The sequence below is a fragment of the Mauremys reevesii genome, linkage group 2 (genome assembly GCF_016161935.1).
Source record: "Mauremys reevesii isolate NIE-2019 linkage group 2, ASM1616193v1, whole genome shotgun sequence".
Taxonomy (NCBI): domain Eukaryota; kingdom Metazoa; phylum Chordata; order Testudines; family Geoemydidae; genus Mauremys; species Mauremys reevesii.
Genome location: NC_052624.1, coordinates 21,556,565 through 21,580,106, shown reverse-complemented (window position 1 = coordinate 21,580,106; position 23,542 = coordinate 21,556,565). Strand labels below are relative to the sequence as shown.

The 23,542-nt window shown below is 42.6% G+C and overlaps 1 protein-coding gene across 4 annotated transcripts in view; it reads left to right on the top strand.

Annotated features, from left to right (window-relative positions):
* The window catches only part of NCAPG2 (non-SMC condensin II complex subunit G2), a 145,590-nt gene that overhangs the window by 93,958 nt on the left and 28,090 nt on the right, over nucleotides 1-23,542 (top strand). For 3 of the 4 annotated variants that reach the window (XM_039525839.1, XM_039525840.1, XM_039525838.1), the window contains 8 exons: nucleotides 740-962; nucleotides 3,810-3,913; nucleotides 4,220-4,393; nucleotides 11,312-11,382; nucleotides 11,674-11,827; nucleotides 11,985-12,158; nucleotides 13,038-13,154; nucleotides 13,239-13,385. In XM_039525839.1, coding sequence (XP_039381773.1) covers nucleotides 740-962; nucleotides 3,810-3,913; nucleotides 4,220-4,393; nucleotides 11,312-11,382; nucleotides 11,674-11,827; nucleotides 11,985-12,158; nucleotides 13,038-13,154; nucleotides 13,239-13,385 — 1,164 coding nt within the window. Of the gene's footprint in view, nucleotides 1-739; nucleotides 963-3,809; nucleotides 3,914-4,219; nucleotides 4,394-11,311; nucleotides 11,383-11,673; nucleotides 11,828-11,984; nucleotides 12,159-13,037; nucleotides 13,155-13,238; nucleotides 13,386-22,926; nucleotides 23,119-23,542 lie in introns of all 4 variants that reach the window. The other variant, XR_005594363.1, reaches the window with a different exon arrangement.

Below are 23,542 nucleotides of genomic sequence, written 5' to 3'. Positions count from 1 at the left end.
GAGCCAGAAGGAAGAATATTTTTCAGTGCCTAATAACAATTGCAAAACTTTTTTGAAATCCCATATCTAAAAGCATAGACCTAATTAATTCAAGACCTTGCCACAAAAATGACAGTTGTAGAGTAGTAGCATTACTATTGGCATAACTAAGAATTTACTTTCTGCATTCCATGTCTGTAATGCAGTAATTGAGACAGGACTGAGGTGGTCGCAGCTGATGGCATGGGCTGACCTTTGGTGGGTATATCTGGAAGGGAGCTTGTGCACTAGTCACCCTTACAGCTGCCTCAGAACCTAAAATTTTCATAGGTAGAGAATTCTACCCTCTCTGAAGTTGGGAGTGTGAGACATGAGTAAGAATCCTGAATAATAGTTTTTGCGGTGATATTTTCAAAGTCTTTCTTACTACTGCAGGTAAGAAATTCTTCCTTATCAAACTGAACTGCATCAAGGATTTTAGGTACACTGGATTGTAATTGCGTGAGTTGGAATTTGACTAATACACTTGATAGGCTATATTGCACCTGAATAATGCTATAGTACTGGTGCTAAATAGCGCTATGGATTTTAGTATTTTACTTTAAACAATACATTTTTAGTTTTGTTCAAAGTCACTGTTTTGGTGCAGAAAGTACTCTTAACAAAAAAAAAAAATTGTAATATCTTGTTTCTCTTTCCCCTCTTCTATTGTTCCTTTAACTTCCTCCCCTTCTCACTTTAAACAAACAAAAAAAAAAAGTTCTGGAAAATTTGTCCCATGGAGCATCTTCTGAGTCGCCTTGAAGTTGATTCACGTCCTGTGTCACGACGCTTAGTAAATCTCCTATTCAACTCTTTCTTGCCTGTTAATCAACCTGAGGAGTTATGGTGTGAACGCTGTGTTACACTAATCCAGATGAATCCAGCAGCAGCCAGAAAGTTCTATCAGTATGCTTATGAGTATACTGCTCCCACCAACATAGGTAAAGTATTGGACACTACAAGAGTCCTGGAAATGTTAATTTTATATTACTTGTTTAACACTTAATTTGTCTCCAATACTTAGGGGCCTTCAGTATTGTCAAGTGGCTGACTCTACAAAAGGCTCTTCTGAAATTTTTTTCCAAATTTCCGTAATTGAAAATGTTTTTCGACCAGCAGTATCAGGGAGATACATTGCAGAAAGCTTTTCTTTCTAGCAAAGAATGCTATTGAATCCATGCCAGCAAGCAAACCAGGAGAGTGGTTTTATTTCCAGAACTTGCTAGTGTCAGAAAGAAATAAAGAACCTGCTGTAGTAAGATGAGGCCCTGAAACATAAACTCTTGTGTCAGAGGCCTAGTCTGAGGCCTAAAGCCTGAACCAAAGTACTTCCAGGCACTGCTAAGCAAAAGCTGGGCTGTGAGCCAGAGGCAGGCCTTACTCACAGATATTGGCGAGAAGAGGGTTGTTAGAAGCAGGTGTGTTCACACATAAGGGCTAATAAGAGGAACTTGTTCCAAGATGGCACCTGGACAGCCTGATACAAGGACACTCCAGAGACATAACAAGGAACAGACAGGTGCATCTTAAAGACAGGACAGCATGATGAATAGATCTGTATGTCTGGAACAACATGATCAAAGGGGAGACTGCACCCTAATGAGCCAAGAGGCTGTACCTCAGTACGTCAGGAGGGATGAGTAATCTGTCCTGTAACTGTATAAAAGTAGGTCCCGGAGTGTGCGTCTTTGGCCAGCCTAGGGGGCAGTGGAAAGTCCCACCACTGACTGAGCTGTGTCCATTGCCAGGGGACACATATTCGTAGTATGACCTGTAGAGTCTATAGGAAACTATTACTTTGCTTCGTTTGACAATAAACCTGGCTCGGGTTCCTTCGTACCTTACTAGAGTCTGTGGTCTTTGGGGGTTCTCTCGGGGTTTGCTGTGTCAGCTATCTGCGCAGAGCCGGGACAGCACGTAGAGGGAACACGCACGCAGCCGACTGTTATCATTGAACAAGAGCAGAGCTACACATCGGTAGCAACTAACACCACCTGCACAGAGCGATTCCATGCTCAAAACATCTGGTCACCCAAAGAACAATCCCTACACATGCATTCTAGAGATGAGGGTGATTGTGTGGACACTGAGAGATTTCAAAGATAGTAGCCTAATTATGTGTTCTATAAATATTGTGGATTTATGTCTCAGGCCACATGAGACCCAGTTATTTTTACCCCCTCCTCCAGGGAGAGAGGGAGTCTTCCTTGTGGTAGCTGGATGTCCTCTCCCTGACACCAACCAGACTTTCAGCCACTCGACCGCTCTTCTCTGGACTATGCCAGCATAACTTCACATTGCAGGTTAACAATAGGTGCACCCTGAGTCCCTTGGAATTATTCCTTTTTGATATCAAGCCCCTGACATTGGTTATTCACAGAAATTCCAGATCATCAGCCTCCAAAGGTGCAGTGTACCTGAGATTACCAGTTTTATCTTAAACCATTGTTCCTGTAAACCACACAGCACTTGTAAGCACTTACAATAAAACAAAAGTAGATTTGTTTAAGAAAGAATAAAGATTTAACGAAAAGTGATAGAAAGTGATGGGAACAACACAAAACAAAATAATAAAATGTGAACCGAGACCTACTCTTGTCAATAGTTCCCTTTCCTATATAATAAAGTAGGCTTCCTACCCCCAGAAAGTTCAGCCCTGTGGAGAGCTGGCTGGTTTCACAAGAATCAGGATCCAAACATTCATGAAAGTCCCCTGCTCCTTAAAGGATTTCTTCAATGGATACAGAACTTTTCCTTACACTTGGTGATGTTGAAACAGTCTTTTCTCTGTATTCATAACCAGGGTGATCTTCTGCCTGCTATAATGTTCCTTGTCACCACCAAGTGGTTTATATTGTTTGCTGTTGTCTTTGATGGCTTTCCATTGTTCTTATTTGCAAGGGTAGATAATAGAGCCTTTCATTACCTCGCTGTCTGAGTGACAGCTGCCTCTTGCTTGAATGGATCTTCACCAAGACACACTACCTGGATGACTTAAGATACATCTACATTTAAAATGGTACCCATAATCCTAGGTTATCTATTTCCCCAAGAGAAAGCAGGTAGGTCAATAGAAGAATTTTTCCATTGACCTAGTGCAGTCTGCACTGAGGGGTTAGGTTGGTTTAACAATGACACTCTGGTGTGGATTTTTCACACCCTAACCACCGTAACTGAAGAACCTAATCTTCTAGTCTAGACCAGGCTCAATTTTTACTCCAAGTCCATAAAGCATACTTTCAATATAAATACATGATTCTTTAAATATTATCCATACATACATACATCTCACAATGATTGAGTCTTGACCAGGAGTTTTCTGTAGATACCTTATATGTTACTCATTATGGATAAATCTCCTGTAAGACAGAGTTTGGTGCAGTGAGTGTCTTAGCTCTGAGGTGAGAGTTTGCAAATAACAGGGGACCCTTTGCCAAGGAGCCTCCGTGTCACAGAGAGCCCTCATGTTTTGAGACTGGTCCATTGAAGTAATAGCCATTCCAAATAAATTCTGGAGAAAAATACCACATGAAGGGACTGTGTATTTTTTATTTTGTTTTGTTTGCAATTATTGGATCAGAAAGGGTGATAATTACTTAAACTACAAGTGTTTCATATTTAAATATATTAAATTTACTTTTAATGGGATTGGTATCTTAGATACTAGCTGTGTCTACTTCTTATCTCCCACTTCCCCAAATAATGTTTATAATTACCTGTAATATCTGTTGCTGATAAAGGGTTCTTAAGTGGAATGGTTGTCTAAATTATCTACTTTTAAAATTTAGCTAAATTCATGCTCACTATTCGGCGCTGCTTGAATGCCTGCATCCAGAGAGCAATAAAAGAAAATCAAGATGATGATGAAGAAAGTGAAAAGGAGAATATAAGTGTAAGTAAAATAAAGCTTTCACTTTATGCTGAGCACTAACAACTTTTTAAAATAGCACTTGTGTAAGTATACAATAGTAGAAATGATTTTGCCATTGTATTTATTCAAATATGGATCTATCAAAATTACTGTATTTATGCACAGATTAAGTCTGAATTGTGGCATTAACATCCCCCTACAGTAAACATAGCTCCTTTGTTAACTGAAGAGTTCAGAAAAAGATTTTCAATTTTTGACACATAATTTTAACCTGCATTCATATTATACAGTGTTAGCTATTTTAATTCCCAAACGTTTGCATTTCAGATATTAAATAATGTGTTGTCAATAAACGATGTGGCTTCCATGGCAAGTTTACTGGAGATTACTGTGATTCTCTGGAGAAGTATTCACAAAGCCCTTGATCACAATGAAGAAGCCAAAGGTTACACAATCAGAAAGTTTGCCTCTGTACTACCAGAATATTTTAAAGTTTTTAAGGTAAACTTTAATATCATAGGTAAAAAATTGTGGCAAATTTAAAATACAGATGAATGACTTCCTAGAAACCTGTTTTTTTTTATTATTATTATTTTCAATTCTAGTGCTTGCCTGGCATATGTGAGCATGTCCCTTGTCTGTCTTTCCACAGTTGTGTTTTCATATGGTGTCTGTATGATGCCATGAACTAAAAAGTGACTGGAGTGAGGTCCTTGGAATTTCCTAAACAAGAGAGAGTGCTTTATAATTTCACAGAATCTGGCAGATGAGCCCTTATAATTTTAAGTATTGAAACAGAAACAAATATATACCTATTTGTTCTCCTTTGATTATCATCCTAGATCTCTATTGGTGGGAGTGCATGTGCTCTTGGTCTCTTGGCACCATGGTAGGAAGTAGCGAAAAGCAATGGCTCTTGAGGCTCCCCTGCAGAACAAAATATTCAGTGTTAAGTCATATGAGGAGTTTCCCTCCACCATTCTGAATAATCACTACCCCAGTTCCTCTTTCATTACTTGAGCAGACAATTTAGAAACACCAGAGTTGTCTTCCCTTCCTTGCACTTGTTTTTGCTATCTTAATTCTGCCTTGTGGTGAGCATTCTCTTGATGCACTTGTTAGGCTTTGACATGTTTGGCTCAGTTAATTCCATTAATTTTCATAGCGTTGGTCCAGTTGATCTCTTCACCTAGTCCTGCAGTATTCCTCATAATGGATGCCAAGCTCTGTTTGTTACTAATAGTACATGTGCTGCCTGTGATGCTTTGGGAAGGATCATCCAACGAAGGTTTCTCTTATTTGTGTAGATTTTGCTCTGAGAGCTCTCAAGGGCTGTGAAAACCATATGAAAGCTTCCTTAGTGGAAGAATCATCCTTTCTTCTCTGAGTAGTGTCCCTAAGGGCACCCCACTCTTGGAACATTTTTGCCCTCTGTACCTCACATCAGAGATTTTAGGTAGCAGTGCCCGTTTGGCCTGCTCATAAGCTCTTCTCATCTTGTGCCATGCACCAGTGCTATATAGCATTGCGCAGGTGAACCGCCCTCTCAGTTCCTTCTCAGATGCCTTGGCCCAAGATGGAGCCTCGGCAGCATCTGAATTGAGATTACTTTGCTCGTATTTTTTTTCTCTCGTTCAAGATAGTGTTAGTTCATGGAGTTTCTGTTAGTTTGTGTACTCCTTTTTCTTTTTTGAGTTTAAAAAAAATTCTTATTAGAATAGTGAACTGTTCCCCATCCATAGTTGTTTTTTCTTGTTTCTTCCATCTGGGGAAGTGGAACATGGAAAGGGTGTGCCCAGCTCCTCTGGGTTTAAATGTTACCTTTCCTGCCAAGAGGCTATCCTGGTCAGTGTCAGACATAACCGGAGTCACATGTCCCTCAGAAGTACAATTTCTGCCTGAAATTAAGGTCAAGGGCCAGAAAACTGAACTAAAACTGAGCCTGCTTATGATGGAGAGTTTGCTCCAACCAGCTTCCGATGCCAGCCGCAGGTTCTCCACTGTCCAGTGGTCCTTGATGAAGCTGTCTCCATCAACTTCCTTGGCACAACACTCCCCGGCAACTTCCAAGAGAAAATTCCTGGATTCCTCTCAAAAAGCTTCCAGAACGCGGGCACCTCAAGTTGCTTGGATAGAGAATCTACCACAAAGAGATGATCCCCAATCAGGTTGACCACCTTGGCACCCATCTCTCACTCTATACTCATAAGGCTGCAGGTTCCTCAGGTACTATCATTTCCAGCAAGCCTAAAAACTCTAAGAATTCAGGCTCTTAAACCTTGAGTCAAGTGCAGTAGCTATCTTTAGAACTCACATTGGTACCTTCTTTGCGTTTTGTCAAATCTGCAGTGAAAGTGTTCTTTAAACGAACATGCGCTGGGTCATCATCTGAGAGTGCCATAAAATGAAATATATGGCAGAATGTGGGTAAAACAGAGCAGGAGACATACAATTCTACTCCAAAGAATTCAGTCACAAATTTAATTAACGCATTAATTTTTTAATGAGTGTCATCAGCATGGAAGCATGTCCTTTTAGAATGGTGGCTGAAGCATGAAGGGGCATATGAATGTTTAGCATATCTAGCACTGTGGGCTACAAAAGTGCTATTCGAACTCGTGTTCTCACTTTCAGATCGCTTTGTAAATAAGAAGCAGGCAGCATTATCTCCCATAAATGTAAACAAACTTGTTTCTCTCAGCGATTGGCTGAACAAGAAATAGGACTGAATGGACTTGTAGGTGCTAAAGTTTTACATTGTTTTGTTTTTGAGTGCAGTTATGTAACAAAAAACTTTACGTTTGTAAAGAGATTGCACTACAGTACTTGCATGAGGTGAATTGAAAAATACTATTTATTCATTTTTACAGTGCAAATATTAGTAATAAAAATATAAAGTGAAAACTGTACACTTTGTATTCTGTGTTGTAATTGAAATTTGTAATTGAAATCCATATATTTGGAAATGAAGAAAAACATTGAAAAATATGTAATTTCAATTGGTATTGTTTAACAGTGCAATTAAAACTGCAATTAATCGTGATTACTTTTTTGTTAATCACGTGAGTTAACTGTGATTTAATTGACAATCCTACTCCAAACTGAATGCCTTGATTGACCATTTTTCAACAGACTAGAGAGCATTTTCAGGTGATCATTGCCAAGGGCCAACTCCTTGCAAGGACAATCCTCTTTAGACACTGCTGACACGGCTACTCATTCTAACTCCATGGCAGTGGTTGTGAGGAGGGCTTCCTGGCTTCAGGTATCCAGCTTTCCAAAGGAAGTCCAGTCTACAGTTGAGAACCTTCCATTTGAGGGATGAAAGTTGTTCACTGAGAAAACTGATGAATCCCTCCATGTGTGAAAAAATTCTAGAGCCACCTTATGCTCGCTGGGAATTTACACGCCTGCACAAAAAAGAAGATTCAGTAAATCCCAGACAGCTGAGATCCCAGCCTACTCAGTCCACGCCCCACTTTCCCCCAAGACATTATGAACCCGAGCGCAAGAGGCAGCATTTGCAGAAAAGGAGACCAGCTGCCTCACAGCCCTCTACATCTAAACATCAGTTTTGAGGGGTCGTCCAAGGGCTCGATTTACTACCTCCATCCTTACCTGCTGCAACAATCTGCATGTCTCCCTCACTTTGGCGACCACCTTGGTCCTTTTCATCAAGACTGGGAATACATAACTATGGACAAGTGAGTTGGAGATCATTTCTACAGGATATTCTATCCACTTTACCTCCCTTATCACCTCCCCTCCTGTCTCTCTTCAGGGACCCTTCTCATGCACCTTTTATGACAGGAAACAGACTCTCTCCCAAACTTGGGTACTTTAGAATCAGTTCCCACACAACACAGAGGGAGGGGACTTCTCCAAGTACTTTGTGGTACCGGAAAACAACAGCATTTGGAGGCCTATTCTAGAACTAAGATCATTCAGCTGATTTGTAAATGTTCAGAATAGTAACTCTTCCAGGAATAATTCCATCTCTGGACCAAGTGGACTGGTTCTTGGCCCTCAACCTACAGGATGTTTGCTTCCATATTGCAATCCACCCATCCCACAGAAGGTTTCTATGATTCACTCTGAATCAGGATCACTTTCAATACAAGGTACACCCATTCATCTTGTCATCCATGCCCAGAGTGTTCTCAGAGGTCCTTTCTGTGGTAGCTGAACATCTTCACAAACCAGGAATTCTGATTTTTCCCATACTTGCATGATTGTCTGCTGAAAGCATGCTTCTTCAACAAGGGTTTGGCCACACAAAAGGCCATGGACCTATTCCTCTGACTGGGACTGTCAAAGTCCACATTAATTCTAATACAGCATCTGGAGTTCATAGGAGCTTACTTTGAGGCAGTAGCAGCCAAAGCATTCCTCCCCTCACACAGGTTCAACATGTCAGTCAGTTTAGTCTTGACAGTCCAGGTCAGCCTTCAAACATCAGCCAGAAACTATCTCTAGCTATTGGGTCACGTGGTGGCAGGCACTTTTGTAATAAATCACACAAGACTTCATATGTGCTGCCTTCAGGAGTGGCTCAGAATTGCCTACTTACCAAGCAAGCACCGCTTAAACAAACTTCTTTCGATGCCCTCAATAGTCAAAACATTTCTTGACTGATGGAAAGACCCTCATAATATCTACACTGGGGTTCCCTTCACTCAACCACCCCCAGTGTTGGTATTTACAATGGACGCATCTATTGAGATGAGGAGCCCATCTGTGCCAAAGCAGTGAAACATTTGAATTGGTGTATGCGTCACCACCATCAACATCTGAGTAGTTTACTTTCCAGGTATACAAAACATCACAGCAGACAATCTAAGAAGACGCATCTCCCAAATCACGAATGGGAAATAGACACTACCATTCTCCACTGCATATTTCTACATGGGGGCGTCCCCAAGGCAGACTTATTTGCCACAGTCAAAAACAACAAATGCTCCCAGTTCAGCTCCAGGGCCGGTCTGGGTCACCACTCTGAGATGCCTTCCGCTTCCAATGGAACAGAAGTCTTCTTCTATGCATCTCCACTGATTCCTGTAATATCCACAATCCTGCTCAGGACAGAGGAAAAAAACAGGGTTATACTTGTAGATTCCCATGTGGCTGAGACAAATGTGGTTCCCCTACCTTACTCAGCTTGCTTTTTGCCAACCAATTACTCTCCAGCCTGTTCCTCATTTCTTCTCTTAAGATGTCAGCCAGGTTCATCACCTCAGTCTACAGGTTCTCTGGCCCAAAGCATGATTCAAGAGCTTAGACATGACGTGCTCTAAGGACGTAAAGGTGGTGCTGTTACATAGCAGGAAACAACTACTCATGACATACACATCCAAAAGTGGAAGAGATTCAAACTCTCTGGTGTGACTCAAGACACTTTCCTCCTACATCTTTTCCATTATCTCTGCTAGATTACATTTTAGAACTAAAAAGGTCAGGATTATCTCTAAGCACCGTAAAAGTGCACCTCACAGCCTTCCATCATAAGATAAAGGGGTATTCTGTTTTTTCTCATCCCACAAGGTTTCTCAAAGGTCTGGGTAACCTCTTCTTAGAAATCTGATGCCACACACCTGACGACCAAGTTGAGATCTGATGTCGGTGTCTAGGAAGACTTCCTTTCAAACCATGGCCACCTGCTCCCTTCTACACCTCTCTCTGAAAACTGCATTTCTAGTAGCCATTACTTTTGCTTGAAGAGTGGGGGGGGGGTTCTAATGGCATATCCCCCCCCTTTACAGTCTTATTTAAAGACGTCACACTACAACTGCACCCCAGGTTCCTACCAAAAATATATTTTTGAAACCACACTGAGACAAATACTTAATGTCAGGAGTGCCTGCACAAGCCTCCTATCTAGATAGGACTAAACCCTTCAGGAAATTTCCCATACTATTTCTCTCCATTGTGGACAGATCTAAGGACTCCTCAGTGTGCAAAAAAAGACTCTCTATACGGATATCAAGGTGCGTTACCTACTGCTATCAGTCTCATGATCTTCAACCTCCTTCTAGAGTATAAACTCCACGAGATCGCTCTCCACTTCCATAGCCTTCCTCAAAAACGTTCCGGTTGCAGAAATTTGTAGCCACGACTTGGACATGTGCTCATACATTAGCTGAACATTATGCAGTTTCGCACAACTCAGTGTCCGATGCCATATTTGGCTTCACTATCTCATCCTCAATTCTAGACTCGACTTTGAAGCCCCAACCCTCCCTTAGGGGTCACCTATAGGGACACTACTCGAAGAAAAAAAAGTTACTCACCCTGTGCAGTAATTGTGGTTCTTCTAGATGTGTCCCTATGGGTGTTCCACTGCCTGCCTTCCTCCTCTGCTTCAGAGTTCTTTCCAATGAGCTCTGCAGTAGAGAAAGAACTGAGGGTATTTTTCCTGCACAGCACTATATAACCCTGGTGCAGGGCACGAGATGAAGAGGGCACATGTGCAGGCTGAATGGACACAGCTACCTAAAATCTCCAATTTGAAGCATGGGGGGCTCAAGCATACCTGGGGGAGAGGGGTGGATAGGGTGCAGTCAGGGGACAGGGGGGTTGGGGGGAGGGTCCTGAGGGTGATTAGGGACGGGGGTCTCTGGAGGGGCCGGTCAGGGAACGAGGAACGGAGAGGAGCAAGGCAAGTTTGATATAACACAGTCTCACCTATAATGTGGTGAGCTTTTTTGTTTTGTCTCCCGAGGACCGCGTTATATCAGGGTAGAGGTGTATTTCAGTGACACGTAGGGACTCCAATGAGGGCCCTGTTGTGCTAGGTGTACTGCACAAACCTATCTAAACAAGGATATTGCAGGCTGCTACTCGATGTTTAATCTCTTCATTTAGGCAACATTATCATTGGCTTTGAATCCAGGTCCTACGCCTGATTTTTCGAAAGTAATCGCACAGTTTAACTAGTTCTCAGACCCACTTCTTTGAGGGATGACTGATAGTTAATCTTCCAACATTAGGGATCTCTGGTAAAATGGTTAGCAAACAAAGGTTATCTAGTATGAATAAATTGCCACTATAAAGCCACACTCCTCACCCTGTGTATACCCATTTCTTTGTACTCCATTTCTAATACATTATTTAAGTGGAAAGGAATTGGATGGAGTCATGGCCATGCATCTTCATATTAACTTAAAGTAAATGTTTGCTTCTACTAGCAGAATATGTATATGGCCCCCAAGAACATATGGACTCCCAAGTATATGAATCTGACAATCTACTCTAAGTACAGTTATACATTTCTTTTCAGTGCTGTTTCTGGTGGTTTGCTAATGGGTATGAAAATTCTGCAGTGACAGAATCCAATCCTCGAAAAAAGGTGCTTAGATTCTTGTCTATATTAGTCAGCTGGGTTCAGTCTTTTTTATAATTTTTTTTTTTTTTTAATCCTAGGATGATCGTTGCATGATTCCATTAGTTATTCTGGCATCTTTCATGCCAGCTTCTGCTATTCCTACATTCAGGTACTATTTCCTTAATGTCAAAGTTGAGCGGGGGGTGGCAGGGTTGTCTCTGTGGTTCAACTTTAATTTTATTTTTTTATTTGGTATACATTAAAATACCCTCAATGAATAACATATCAATTCAGGCAAATTTATCCATTCAGGAAAATTGATGTTAGTAAAATCTGTAGGGGCCAATAGGCCTATAAACTGTTTTGTTAATATTTCAGGTATCATATCAGTTCATTTTATGTCTGAGTCATTGCTGTGCTAATGAATAAAAACAGCTGCTATATCTGAAATTATTTTCAGCTGTGGTGTGATCTCTAAATTGAGGAATCTTGAGAAGGGAGCTGATGAAAATAAATACTCTACCCTGATAGACTGCTTGTGTCGCTGGGGACAAGTGGGACACATTATGGAGTTAATCTGTGATTGGATGTCTGATGAGATGACACCAAGAAAGGTTTGCAAAGAAAACACTGAATTCTACTGCTATGTTGCATTATATAATCTGATTCTATTAGTCCTTTAATCTGGAGGATAAGTAATTACTATAAAGTTTATTGTAGTATCTTTTATATCTCATTGATTAATGGGCTTCTTCTCTCCTCCACACTTAGAGCAATATAGCATCTGAGCGGCGAGTACGTATCCAAGTAACATACCAGTCAAAACCAGAATTAGCACTTGATTATCTAGAATATTTATTGACTCATTCCATGAATCGGGATTGCCTGCTATCTGTCCCCAAAAAGAAATTGAACCAGCTTTTGAAAGTACTTGGAGCTGCAAAGGTAATATTTGCAGAATATTGAATGTAAAGGACTATTTAATGTGTCTCAGTACCAGTACTGAAATTTAGATCTTACATTTTTCTTCAAAAATCTCAGTAAGATCCACCACTCCTCCTTCCTTTGGATCTTCTGCCATTATGCTCATGATGATCTTATGAACTGATGAAATACTTTAATGAAAAAAGTGATTGAAAAACTATCCATAGTGTTTAATAGTCTCTTCCTTTCTGAAAGTGTACTGCCTGAACTTGACCAAACTGTCTTCTGCATAATTTGATGCTTTAACAGCTCTGACTGATAATCTAATTCCAGGCGTTGTGTCAAAGCACAAGGCAGTAATCCCCTTGAAGATGTATAGCTAAGGGTAGCAATAGAAGATAATACTACCAGAAACTCAAAATATAGTTACTCTAATTAGCCTTCCTTCCAACCTTACAAAAAGACTGGCCATCAAAATGTAATGATTGTGTGGACTATTTGTGGGCTGGGTTAGCTGTACCAATTTATCTGTATCAAACGTAACTATTATAATTTAAAACTTGCATACCTCTGAACTTTGTGAACAACTAGCAGTTTAGATCATGAATAGAAATAAATTATAGGACTACAAGACTTAGTCCCAGACATTTTTGAAAATCTTGTTTTTTTGGTAGGTGCCTCAAACTTGTCCAATTTGAGACATCTTAAAGGAGCCTGACTTCTAGAAGATAGGTGCAGAGCATTTTTTTTTTTTAAATCAAGCCCCTTTGAAGTGTAAAGTTGGGCACTCAAATATATTTTATTTTGAATTTCAGTCTTTAAGCAAAAGCAAAGTGCAGAGCAGGACTTCCTGAAAATATATTTTGTTTTTAAATATAACGGTAAGTTATAATATTGCAGGATATTCTTGGCTCGATTATGAAAGCAACTGGTGCAGGGTCTCATAGCTTCAATCAAGCAACTGTCATAAGAGCCTTCACCCTCTACTGCAGATTAAGTATTCATCTTCAGCAGAAGGTATTGTTTTTTAAGGAGGTATTCGTGGTGGGAAAAAAACAATTATCAGGATCTGCTTTTATTATTGTTTGTTTTCTTGCACAGTTTTCTTCTGAAGGAAAAGTTTATCTTTCACGTTTGAAGGAGACAGGTGCTTGGATAGAAAGTCATGTTCTACCTTTTATTCTAATGAATGAACAGGAGGAAAATGTTCTAGAGCAGCACGTTGAAGTTTCTCAGCTAATCATCCAGGTTAGAGGTTTCTTTAATTACTTCAAATGGAATTGACAGTAGTATCCATTTTTTACAACTGTTTTTTTAAATGCTTTATTTATATGATTTTTATGGTTTAGGTACAGTAATTGCATCTCACTAGTCAGTGCCATAGCAGTATTTCAAGTTTGGCGCCTACGTCAACTTCCAAACAGTGTGTACATCAACCATACACTTGAGAAGGAGAAATCAAATGCATAACTACAAAATGGGAAATAACTGACTAGGCAGTAATCCTGCTGCAAATTATCTTGGGGGGTATAGTGGAACACAAATTGAATATGAGTCAACAATGTGATACAATTGTGAAAAAGACTAATATTCTGAGGGCTTATTAACAGGAGTGTAATTTATTACCACAGGAGTTAATTATCCCTCTTTACTCAGCACTGGTGAGGCATCAGCTGGAGTACTGTGTACAATTCTGGGTGCCTCACTTTAGGAAAGATATGGACAAATTGGAGAAAGTCCAGAGGAGAGCAACAAAAATGATAAAAGATTTTGACAATCTGACCTTTGAGGGAAAAAATACTCAGAGAAGGAGGACCTAATAAGTCTTAAAATATGTTACTCCTGGGGGAATTCTGCTCCAAAAAAATAAAACTTCTATGCACAATATTTTAAAATTCTGCATATTTTTTTGTCAAAATAGTACAATATAATCACACCAGTTTCAATTATTTTGGTAATTTATTTCAAAATACCTGTCAATAAGTATGTCTGTAACAATGCAGACAATGAAAAAGATTCAGGAAATGTTTTTTGACAAATAGATTCCTTACTAGGCATAATATAGAACTCTGAGTAATAATTCATTTAAACTACAATATAGAACCATATTTCCCACACCACTCAGAACCACTGCAAAGGCTTAGAGGAGTCCGGGGTAACGGAGGAGCTGAAGGACAGGGAAGGAGTTGCTGGGAAGGAGCCTGGGTGTGAACTTGGAGGGTTGTAGGGTGTGGGTGGGAGAAATATGGAAGGTGGATGGGGAGGGATTGTTAGGGAGCCTCCCTCATGCAGATACTGGCTGATCCCTAGCCTCTCCCATTCATTTAGGCATATATGCCCCTGTCCCCATGTGTCCCTGCACCCCCCCTCCCATCCCAACGCCACTCCCCATGTGGCCCTGTGCACCCACTCAGCTACTGCCCTTCCCCCATGTGGCCCTGCACCCCCACTCAGCCAGCTCCCATCCCCATGTGGTGCTGCACCCGCTTCTCCCTGTTCCCATGTGGCCCTGCGCCTGTCCCAGTCTGTCCTCCCCAATAGCCTTTAAGAATGGGACCCCCCAGCAGCCCCATGTGCCTTACACTGTCCGTCCCCCCCCCATATCCCCTGTCTCTTGACCAGACCCCACCAGCAGAGCGCTGTCTTCTGTTCCTTGTTGGCGGTTGGGGCTGGCCCAAGAGCGGCTGCTCTGTTCTAGCTCTACAGCGGCCCTGATGAGCAAAAAAACATAACGGCAGCAACTTTCCAGCAGAAATTACTTTCTGCGAAAAATTTTTTTGCTTGGCACATAAATTCTGGGCATGCGCAGTAGTGCAGAATTCCCACAGGAGGAAATATGTTAGGGTCTGTTATAAAGAGGACTCTGAACAATTGTTTTCCATGTCCCCTGAAGGGATGACGAGTAGTAATGTGCTTAATCTGTATCAAGGGAGATCTAGGTTAGATATTGGGAAAAGCTTTCTAACTATAAGGGTAGTTAAGCTCTGCAACAGGTTTGCAAGGGAGGTTGAGGAATCCCCATCACTAGAGACTGTAAGAACAAGTAAGATATGCACCTGTTGTGGATGGTCTAGGTATGCTTGGTCCTGCCTTAGCATGGATGGACTAGATTGCCTTTTGAGGTCCCTTCTAGACCTATATTTCTACGATTCTATAACCCTTTATCTGGCTATGGAGTTGTGTGCCCTGTATAGCTGAGAGGGAGGATTGGGTTCATGGAAATTTCATGCTTTATTTGTTGGATTTTCTGTGGCACTCGTCACCAAAACATCTGTGCACCTCACATTAATTTATCCTCATAATGACCTTGTGAGGTAGGGAAGTATTGCAAAACCCAGATCTAATACATCTCAGTCCAGTGCTGTAGCTGCTTGAATGATGGGTACTCTATTATGTCATACCCTATTTTAATTATTTTATAGCTTTTATTTTTTTTAAACTGCATTCCTTTGTTTAAATGTAGCAGCAACATACTGTCAAGCACAACAACTGTGCAGGAATACACATATGAGGTATGTGGCCCCAATTACTACAGTACCTGAGTGCCTCACCATTTTTAATGTATTTATCCTCACAATACCCCTATGAGGAAATGTGACAGACTTGCCCACTTTCCTAGAGGAAGTCCGTGGAAGAGAAGGGATTTGAACCTGGGTCTCCAAAGTCTGAGGCTAATGTGCTAACCACTGAATCATCCTTCCTCTCAATCTCTGTTGCACCATCTATTAAATGGGATACTTTTTGTAAAGGAATATATTCATTCATGTTTGTATGGAAAAAATGATATAAAAAAGCTAAGTGGTAAACAGTATTTATACCTACAAAGATGTTGATGACTGCTAGTGGGAGACTACTATGAAAAGGATTTTTAATCCATATTTAATAAGAATGTTCCAGAGCACAAGAATTTGGTCAAGGATTTAAAATCTCATTCTTCTTCATGTGATAGCACATGTCCATTCCACTTAAGTATGTGTGCACCGTTGTTGGAGATTTTTCCTCAGCAGTACCCATCCGGGCAGCCACATGCGCCCTCTGCCTTCTCATGCTGTGTGATGGTATAAAGGGCAGAGCTGCCTGTGACCTCTCTCAGTTCCTTCTTACTGCCGGTGATGGCTATTGGAGTGTTTTCCCTTGCTATTGCAAGTTTTCCCTTATTCTTAGCGTTGTATATAGTTGGTACTCGTTAATAGTTGTAGTTTGAGTAGTAGGATAGTTTTTAATATTAGATTTCTGCTATATGTTTTTTTACTCTGCAGTTCCTGTCTTTTGGGTACTGGTGCCGGGGCATCCATTGGCTTCAAGTCCTGAGATGCTTGCACAAAGCCTATGCCAGTTAGCGACCCGCACTTCAGGTGCCTGAGGTACCTAGGAGAAACTCATGTCAGAGACAGGTGCTAAATCTGCACAGCCTTCAAGCCCAGAACTAAAAAAAGACAAGGAGGTCAGACTAAAACACCTTCTGATAGAGGCAGCCCTTTGTCCACCCTGAGAGCCTCCCAATTTGGGGTGTGTAGCAAGCACATCTGCTTCAGTTAGCAGTATTACTCCTGTTTTGGCAGAGTCTCAACACTGATCTCCTTCTCTGGCACTGAAGAAGCAGGAGATTGAAGTCCCTGGCACCAAAATCCAGGAAGAATGCAGGAAAAGCAAATAGAGTGCACTCAGTTGAGGGGCACTTCTTGGCACACGTAGTGCCTTCATTGACTCTTACCCTGGTATTGGCCCTGTTGAGACCGACCTTTGTGGCTGCACCATCTAGTTCAATGGTGCAGTCTTCATTGGCTCAACAGCAGAAGGAGTCTATCCTGGGGCAAGCAACACCTGAGGCATGTGATCTGCGAGCTTCTCAGTACTGGGTTTGCTGGTGATTCAATAATCTTCATGCCCAGTACTGATAGTCACTTGTTAGGATTTGCCAGTCACTGGAGTTCAGCGCCCAGTACCATTGGCACCTCCAGATACTGTAGTACCTCCTTGTACAGTGCCATGGAGTGGTAAATGACAATGATTTCACCAATGCTGTTTTCCCCAGACTTCTGGCACTGACAAGAACCCCACACCACCTTGGTCAGGTGATTCTGGTTCATTGTCGGTGTCAGAAGTGGGCTCTTGTGTCATGGCTGTGTCACATTAGCCATCACTCTTCTCTGAGGAGTTTCCACCCTGGTATCCAGTGGAAGCTCCACACTGTAGAGACCTTTGATCAGGAAGAAATTGTGGTCCGGGACCATATCAGTGGCCATATTGGAACCTTTGCAGGTTTTCTCCTGCCTCCAGATCATCTTTGCATCCTCTCCTGTCTATGTTCTCCAGTAGGTGTCACGATCCTACTGAAAGAAGTCGTTCCCAGTGCTGGGCTCAGTGCCAAACAAGAGTAATCTGCTCAGGTGAATCCCCCCCTTGCAAGAATTGGCGGAGCTTGCATCTCAGCCAGCCTTGGCTTTCTGCTTCTCATCGCCAGATGATGTAGTTGTTTGGGGGACTCTTCACCTCCTGGTGGATTATAGAGTCCACCAGGTCCTTCTACAGAATGTGGCTTCTTCCATAGATATTCAGGTGTAAGTGTCTCAAGAGGTATCACAGATAAGTTATTAATTTGGGATCTGTGGGACCCTCTCAAGTGGTGCTTCCAACAAATCAGTCTAAAATGGAGCCTACTGAAGTTCTGTGGCAAATTTCTTCCCTACTGCCTATATTGAAAAGAACTGAGTGGAGATATTATGTTCCTTTTCAGGGATTTTAATGTTTTTACACCCCCCTGCTTTCAGGGTCTTTGGGCTCAGTTAACAATGAGGGAGAGTGTAGGGTCAGCAAGCATCTACCTCAAAAGCAAAGGATGTGAAGAAGCTTGTTGATCTTTTTCAGAAGGAACTTTATTCAGCAGCTGGACTACAGCTCCAGATTGCTAATCGGCAAGCTTTGCTGGGGTGTTTATGCTTTTTTTCCCTCTGGGACAATGTTTCAAACTTTAAGAACAAGTTGGCAGAGGAGGCAAGACAAATGTTCTGGCTTTGGTGGACGAGCAGAAAATGGTGTCCAGGACCTTGCTTTGGGCAACATTAGTTCTTCTTTGAGTAGTGTCCCTGTGGATGCTCCACTTTTAGGTGGTGGTGTGTCCCGGCGCCGTTGATTGGAGATTTATGGTAGCAGTGTCTGCGTGGGTCGCGCATGCGCAGTAGGCATCTTGCGGTGCCGTAGGTGCTGTGTGTAGCATGCACACGACCTGAGCCCTCCACTTTCTTCTCAACTGTTCTCAGCTGAAGATGGAACGAAGGGGCAGTGTTAGCACTTCTCCCTAAAACCGTTGAGAAATAGCTTTTAGATGCATATTTAGATAAGTTGTTAGAGAGATAGCTAGAGTTAAGGGTGTGGGGGGGGAAGTCTTGTTAATTCGTTAGACAACTCCCCCTTAAAGGAACAGTTACTAGTTAAAATGCCTGGGTCTCCGATGCGGCTTCTGTCGTGATGCCATGCCCATTTCAGACGGACACTCTTTATGCATACGCTGCCTGGGTGAGGGGCATATTCCCCAGAAATGCCCCCACTGCAGCAACCTGAAAGCCAGCACCTGACAGGACAGGGATCTCCGGCTTAAAATGATCTTGATGGAGAAGTCCCTCCAGCCTGAGGCAGACAAGCAAACAGCTGCTCCAGGCAAACCTCAAGATGAGAAAGGAGACCTACCCTCTGAAAAACCAAAAAAGAGGGCTCAAACATCTCCGCAGAGAGGTCCGCAAAAACATACGCAGTCTCTTGCAAGGTCGCTACCCCCGATGCCATCTTACTCTTGGGTGAGCACCTATGACATTCCAGGCACCTCTGGCACTGCTGAGGTCAGAGTGAAAGAAACGGAGTCAAGGCATTGACAAAAACATGCCTCCTCTATGTCACCGAGCTCACCAGTATGGGACTTGGCACCGAGTGTCTCAGGCACCATGCCTCACTCCCAGCACTGACAACTCAGTTGGCACCAGTAGACACCACAAAATTGGCACTGATGGCACCAGCCAAACAACACCACCGGTTGGCACCGACTCCATCAACGAAAGGGAAAGCACCCCTGGCACCGACTACTCAGAAATCGGCACCAACAGTCTCTGCTGCATCAGAGAGACTTAGAAATCTCATCAGCAGCACATTCACCAGTACTCAGTGCCGAGGGCTCCCCCACAGGCTCCAGAGGAGATCACAGCCCGCAAGATATGGCACAGTTCTCCACTGATGAGGTTTTGCAGGGACAATGCCTTCTATATCTGTTTCACTCCTCTCCTGAGGCCCATCAACCAATGGGGAGCCACATGGGTCCAAGACACCAGATGTGAACCAACCATGTACCCTCCTGTGGCTTTCCCACTACAATGGGTGCATTGGGAACCTTGGAGCTCATATAGGGGTCAGAATTCTAGACTGTCCACAGCGCATAGGTGTGAACTGCGCTCTAAGCCAGCGTATTCCACACCACAACCCTGGGAGACACAGGTAGCGGGAGAGGACACAGAGACGGGCACAGACCATGACACATCTCCTGTACGCAATTAATCTTCCTCCCCAGATGAGGCGATTATGCCCCTACCGCCAACCTCGGCGGATGACTTTTAAACAGTTTCAAGAGCTGTTCAAGAGAGTTGTGCAAAGCTAAGACATCCCACTCAAGGTGGTAAAGACAAACCAACACAAGCCGATACAAATACTGCAACCCGCATCTACCTCCAAGATTGCACTTCCCATCAACAAAGCCATCTTGGATCCTGTGGAGACAGTTTGGCAGACACTTTCTTCTATTCCACCCACCTGCAAAAGAGTGGATAGAAAATATTATGTACCATCCAAGGCAACAGACTTTCTATTTGCGCTCCGGCTTCCCAACTCCCTAGTAGTCAAGGCAGTAAATCACCGTAAGAAACAGCCATAATTCAAGGTTACACCCCATGACAAAGAATACAAAAGACTTGACTTGTTCGGATGCAAAGTATATTCCTCTGGGACCCTTCGGTTTTGAGTGGCCAATTATTCAGCACTACTGGCCAAATATGACTATGACAACTATGGGAAACTTGCCCAAGTCACATCTGAGCTCCCAGAGGAAAAAGAGACACATTTCCAGGCCATTGTCACTGTGGGCCAGCTCATATCCAAAACAGCCCTTCAGGCGGCATTGGACACAGAAGACAGGGCAGCCAGAATGACAGCTGCATGCTTGCTGAGGACAGCTTGCTAGTTTCCAGTTTGCCAACTGATGATGATTTCCCATGGGTTATCCTACTACCAAATTGCTTGGACCTGCATCACTTCAGACAAGTGGGTCTTAAGCATGGTGGAATTGGGATATACCCTTCAATTTATTGCAACCTGCTTCCTTCCCCACTCCTTTTCAGGGACCTCTCTCACAAGAAAGTTCTCCTTTGGGAGGTACAATCTCTCCTTCTGCTGGGAGCCAAAGAGGAAATTTCTCCATTACACAGAGAGAAGGGTTTTATTCTGGCTATTTGCAAATCCTAAGAGCAAAAGGAGGTCTCAGACCCACACTACACCAGCGACAGCTCAACAAATAACTAAAGAAAATAAAGTTCTACATGGCATACTTGCTTCCTTTATCCTCCCTGGTGACTGGTGTGCTGCCCTCGACTTAAAGAACGATTATTTCCTTGTGTCGAGACACCAAAGCCACAGGAAATTCCTCAGATTTATGGTCAACCAATCTCACTACCAGTTTGCAGTCCTACCATTTGGCCACTCTGTAGCCCCACATGTTGTGTTCACAGAGTGCATGGTGGCAGCATTTCTGAGAAAATCAGGAGTTCAAGTGTTTTCAAAGCTGGATGACTGGTTGGTGAGGGGCTGATCCAGGAGCCAGGTGGTGTCCAGTGTGGCCATGATCCAATCCACCTATGGCTCTCTCAGGTTGCTTATGAATGAGGAAAAAGCATTCTTATCGCCTGTATAAAAATTAGAGTTTATAGGAATGATCTTGATTGTATGGAAGCAGAGACATTCCTCCCATAGTCCAGGTTCTAGATGATACTAAATATTTCTTTGGACCTGAAGGCCCATCCTACCACAACAATATGGAATTGCCTCAGTCTTCTGGGGCATACGGCCTCATGTACTTGCATGGTTTGGCATGCTAGGCTGCATCTGAGGAAGCTGCAGGGATGGCTGAGCTCTGTGTACTCCCCAGTCTGTTATCCTCTGGACGTGCTGGTTTAGATTCCTGTATGTGTCCTTAGCCACTTTGGAATGGTAGACAGACCCATCCACTGTGTTTGTGGGAGTACCATTTGCTTCTTGCAAGTTACTTTAACTCTGGTTACAGACACTTCCACCCTGGTTTGGGAGGCTCACCTGGGATCCCTGCAGAATCAAGGGCTATGTGGTGGCCAGGAGTTAGCTCTACATATAAATGTAAGAGAATTTAGAGCCATTTGACGAGCATGTCACATGTTCCTCCCCCATATCATGGGAAGTAATTTACTAGTACTCATAGACAATACAGTGGCCATGTTCTAGGTGAATAGACACAGAGGAGGCAGATCAACCCAGCTATTCCAAGTGGCAGTGCTGCTATGAGACTCTTGTATCACCAGTTCAATCCATCTTGAAGCCTCCTACCTTCCAAGATGTCCAGAACAGTCTGGCAGATGAGATGAGCAGGTGAGTCTTCACCAGTCACCATGAGTGATATAAAATAGCAAATATAGCAAGGTTCATATCCCAATTGTGGGGGATTCCCCACACAGACCTGTTTGCACCAAAATCAGCAGGAAGTATCATCTGTCTTTTTCATGAGCAGGTCGCAGTCCAGGATCCCTTGGGCGCCTTCATGTTACCTGGACAGGCAAACACATGTACACGTTCCCTCTAGTTCAACTACTACACAGAATACTGGTAAAAATCAAGCAGGATCATGCTCGAGTGATACTCGTAGCACCAGTGTGGCCTTACTAATATTCATTCTGCTGAACCTCTCAATTAGGGATCAGTTGACATTGCCAGTGGATCCAGATCTCACAGGACCTGTTACCCACACAATCTAGGGCACCCCACCTTTACCCTACCGTGGGCTCAAGGAGTAATCCTGTTAATTTAGGCACCCCACTCTTTCCTGTCCTAGGTTCGGGGCATAAGGCGTAACCTTCTGCGGGTTTGTGGGACCTTTTACCAGTGAAAGAGCCTTACACAGTAATATCCTTGATCAGTTGTTAATAAATATAGGTTAACAGAATACATACGCTAAGCATACAATACTCACCACTCCCAGTGAGGCTGACAAACTTTTCTTGATGGCCAGTCAGGATCAGGTCATCTGGGGCTCCAGCTTCTGAATGGTGTGGTCAGCAGGGTGTGATGGTTTTGGAAGGTCTGACCTTGGGCTGTGTTCTGGAGTTTGGTTCCAAATAACTTCCTGTTGGTCCCCAGTTTATGTAGTTAAAACTTGGGTCCTACTTAGCTATCCCTTAAACAATAATTTTAAACTGAAGTACTACAAAACAGTATTTTTCGCCAATCCTAGCCCACTACCTAAGAGTTCATTTGTTTTTGTCAAAATGTAAATTAAAGAACACACAGTGATAACTATAGGTAAACAAATGGAAGTTTTACCAATTTAAAAACAGACAAAAGCAATAAATGGTATATTTTCAACTGAAACTGCTAAGTGGTTTTGCCAGATAGAGAGTTATCTTGCAAAGTTTTCTTTACACATCTTAAGATTTGTCTGTCTGGTCACTATTTGTGCTATTGGGGCAGAAATGCTTCTTAACCCAATATTTATATTGTTTTGGTGCAGTTTAGATGGGATGTGACTCCCAGCTTCTTAGTTCATAGCTGCTGCTGTCCTACTATAGCTGCTGCTTCTTACTGCAGAAGGGTGTTGGCCTACAGACCCTGGTCACCACCTCCATCATAACCAGGAGGCCCTTCACATCACAGCCTGGATGATCCATGGTTAACACCTCAGGAGAAAATACGTTCAAAGGAGGTACAAAACATCCTCTTAATTAATAGAAAATCTTCTAATAGGTATACTTCCCTGGTGAAGTGGAAGAGGTTCTCCGTCTAGTCCCAGCAGAAGGCATTCCCTCAGTCCAAGCTCTGATACAACATGTGCTAGACTGTTTGTTATAAATGAAACAGCAAGGCCTTGTCATTAATTCCACTAGGGTTCACCTAGCATCTATCTTGGCTTTCCACCCTCCAATTGATCAATCACTTTTCTCCAATCCCATATTGCTCAGGTTTTTGAAGGATTTGAACAGGTTATATCTCCAAGTAGAGAGCCTCCTATTCCCCCTAGTGTCTTGAAACTGGTTTTAACAAAACTAATGGGTCCATCATTTGAACCGCTGGCTACCTGTTCATTGCTCCATGTCTCACTGAAAGTGGCATTCTTGGTGGCAGTCACC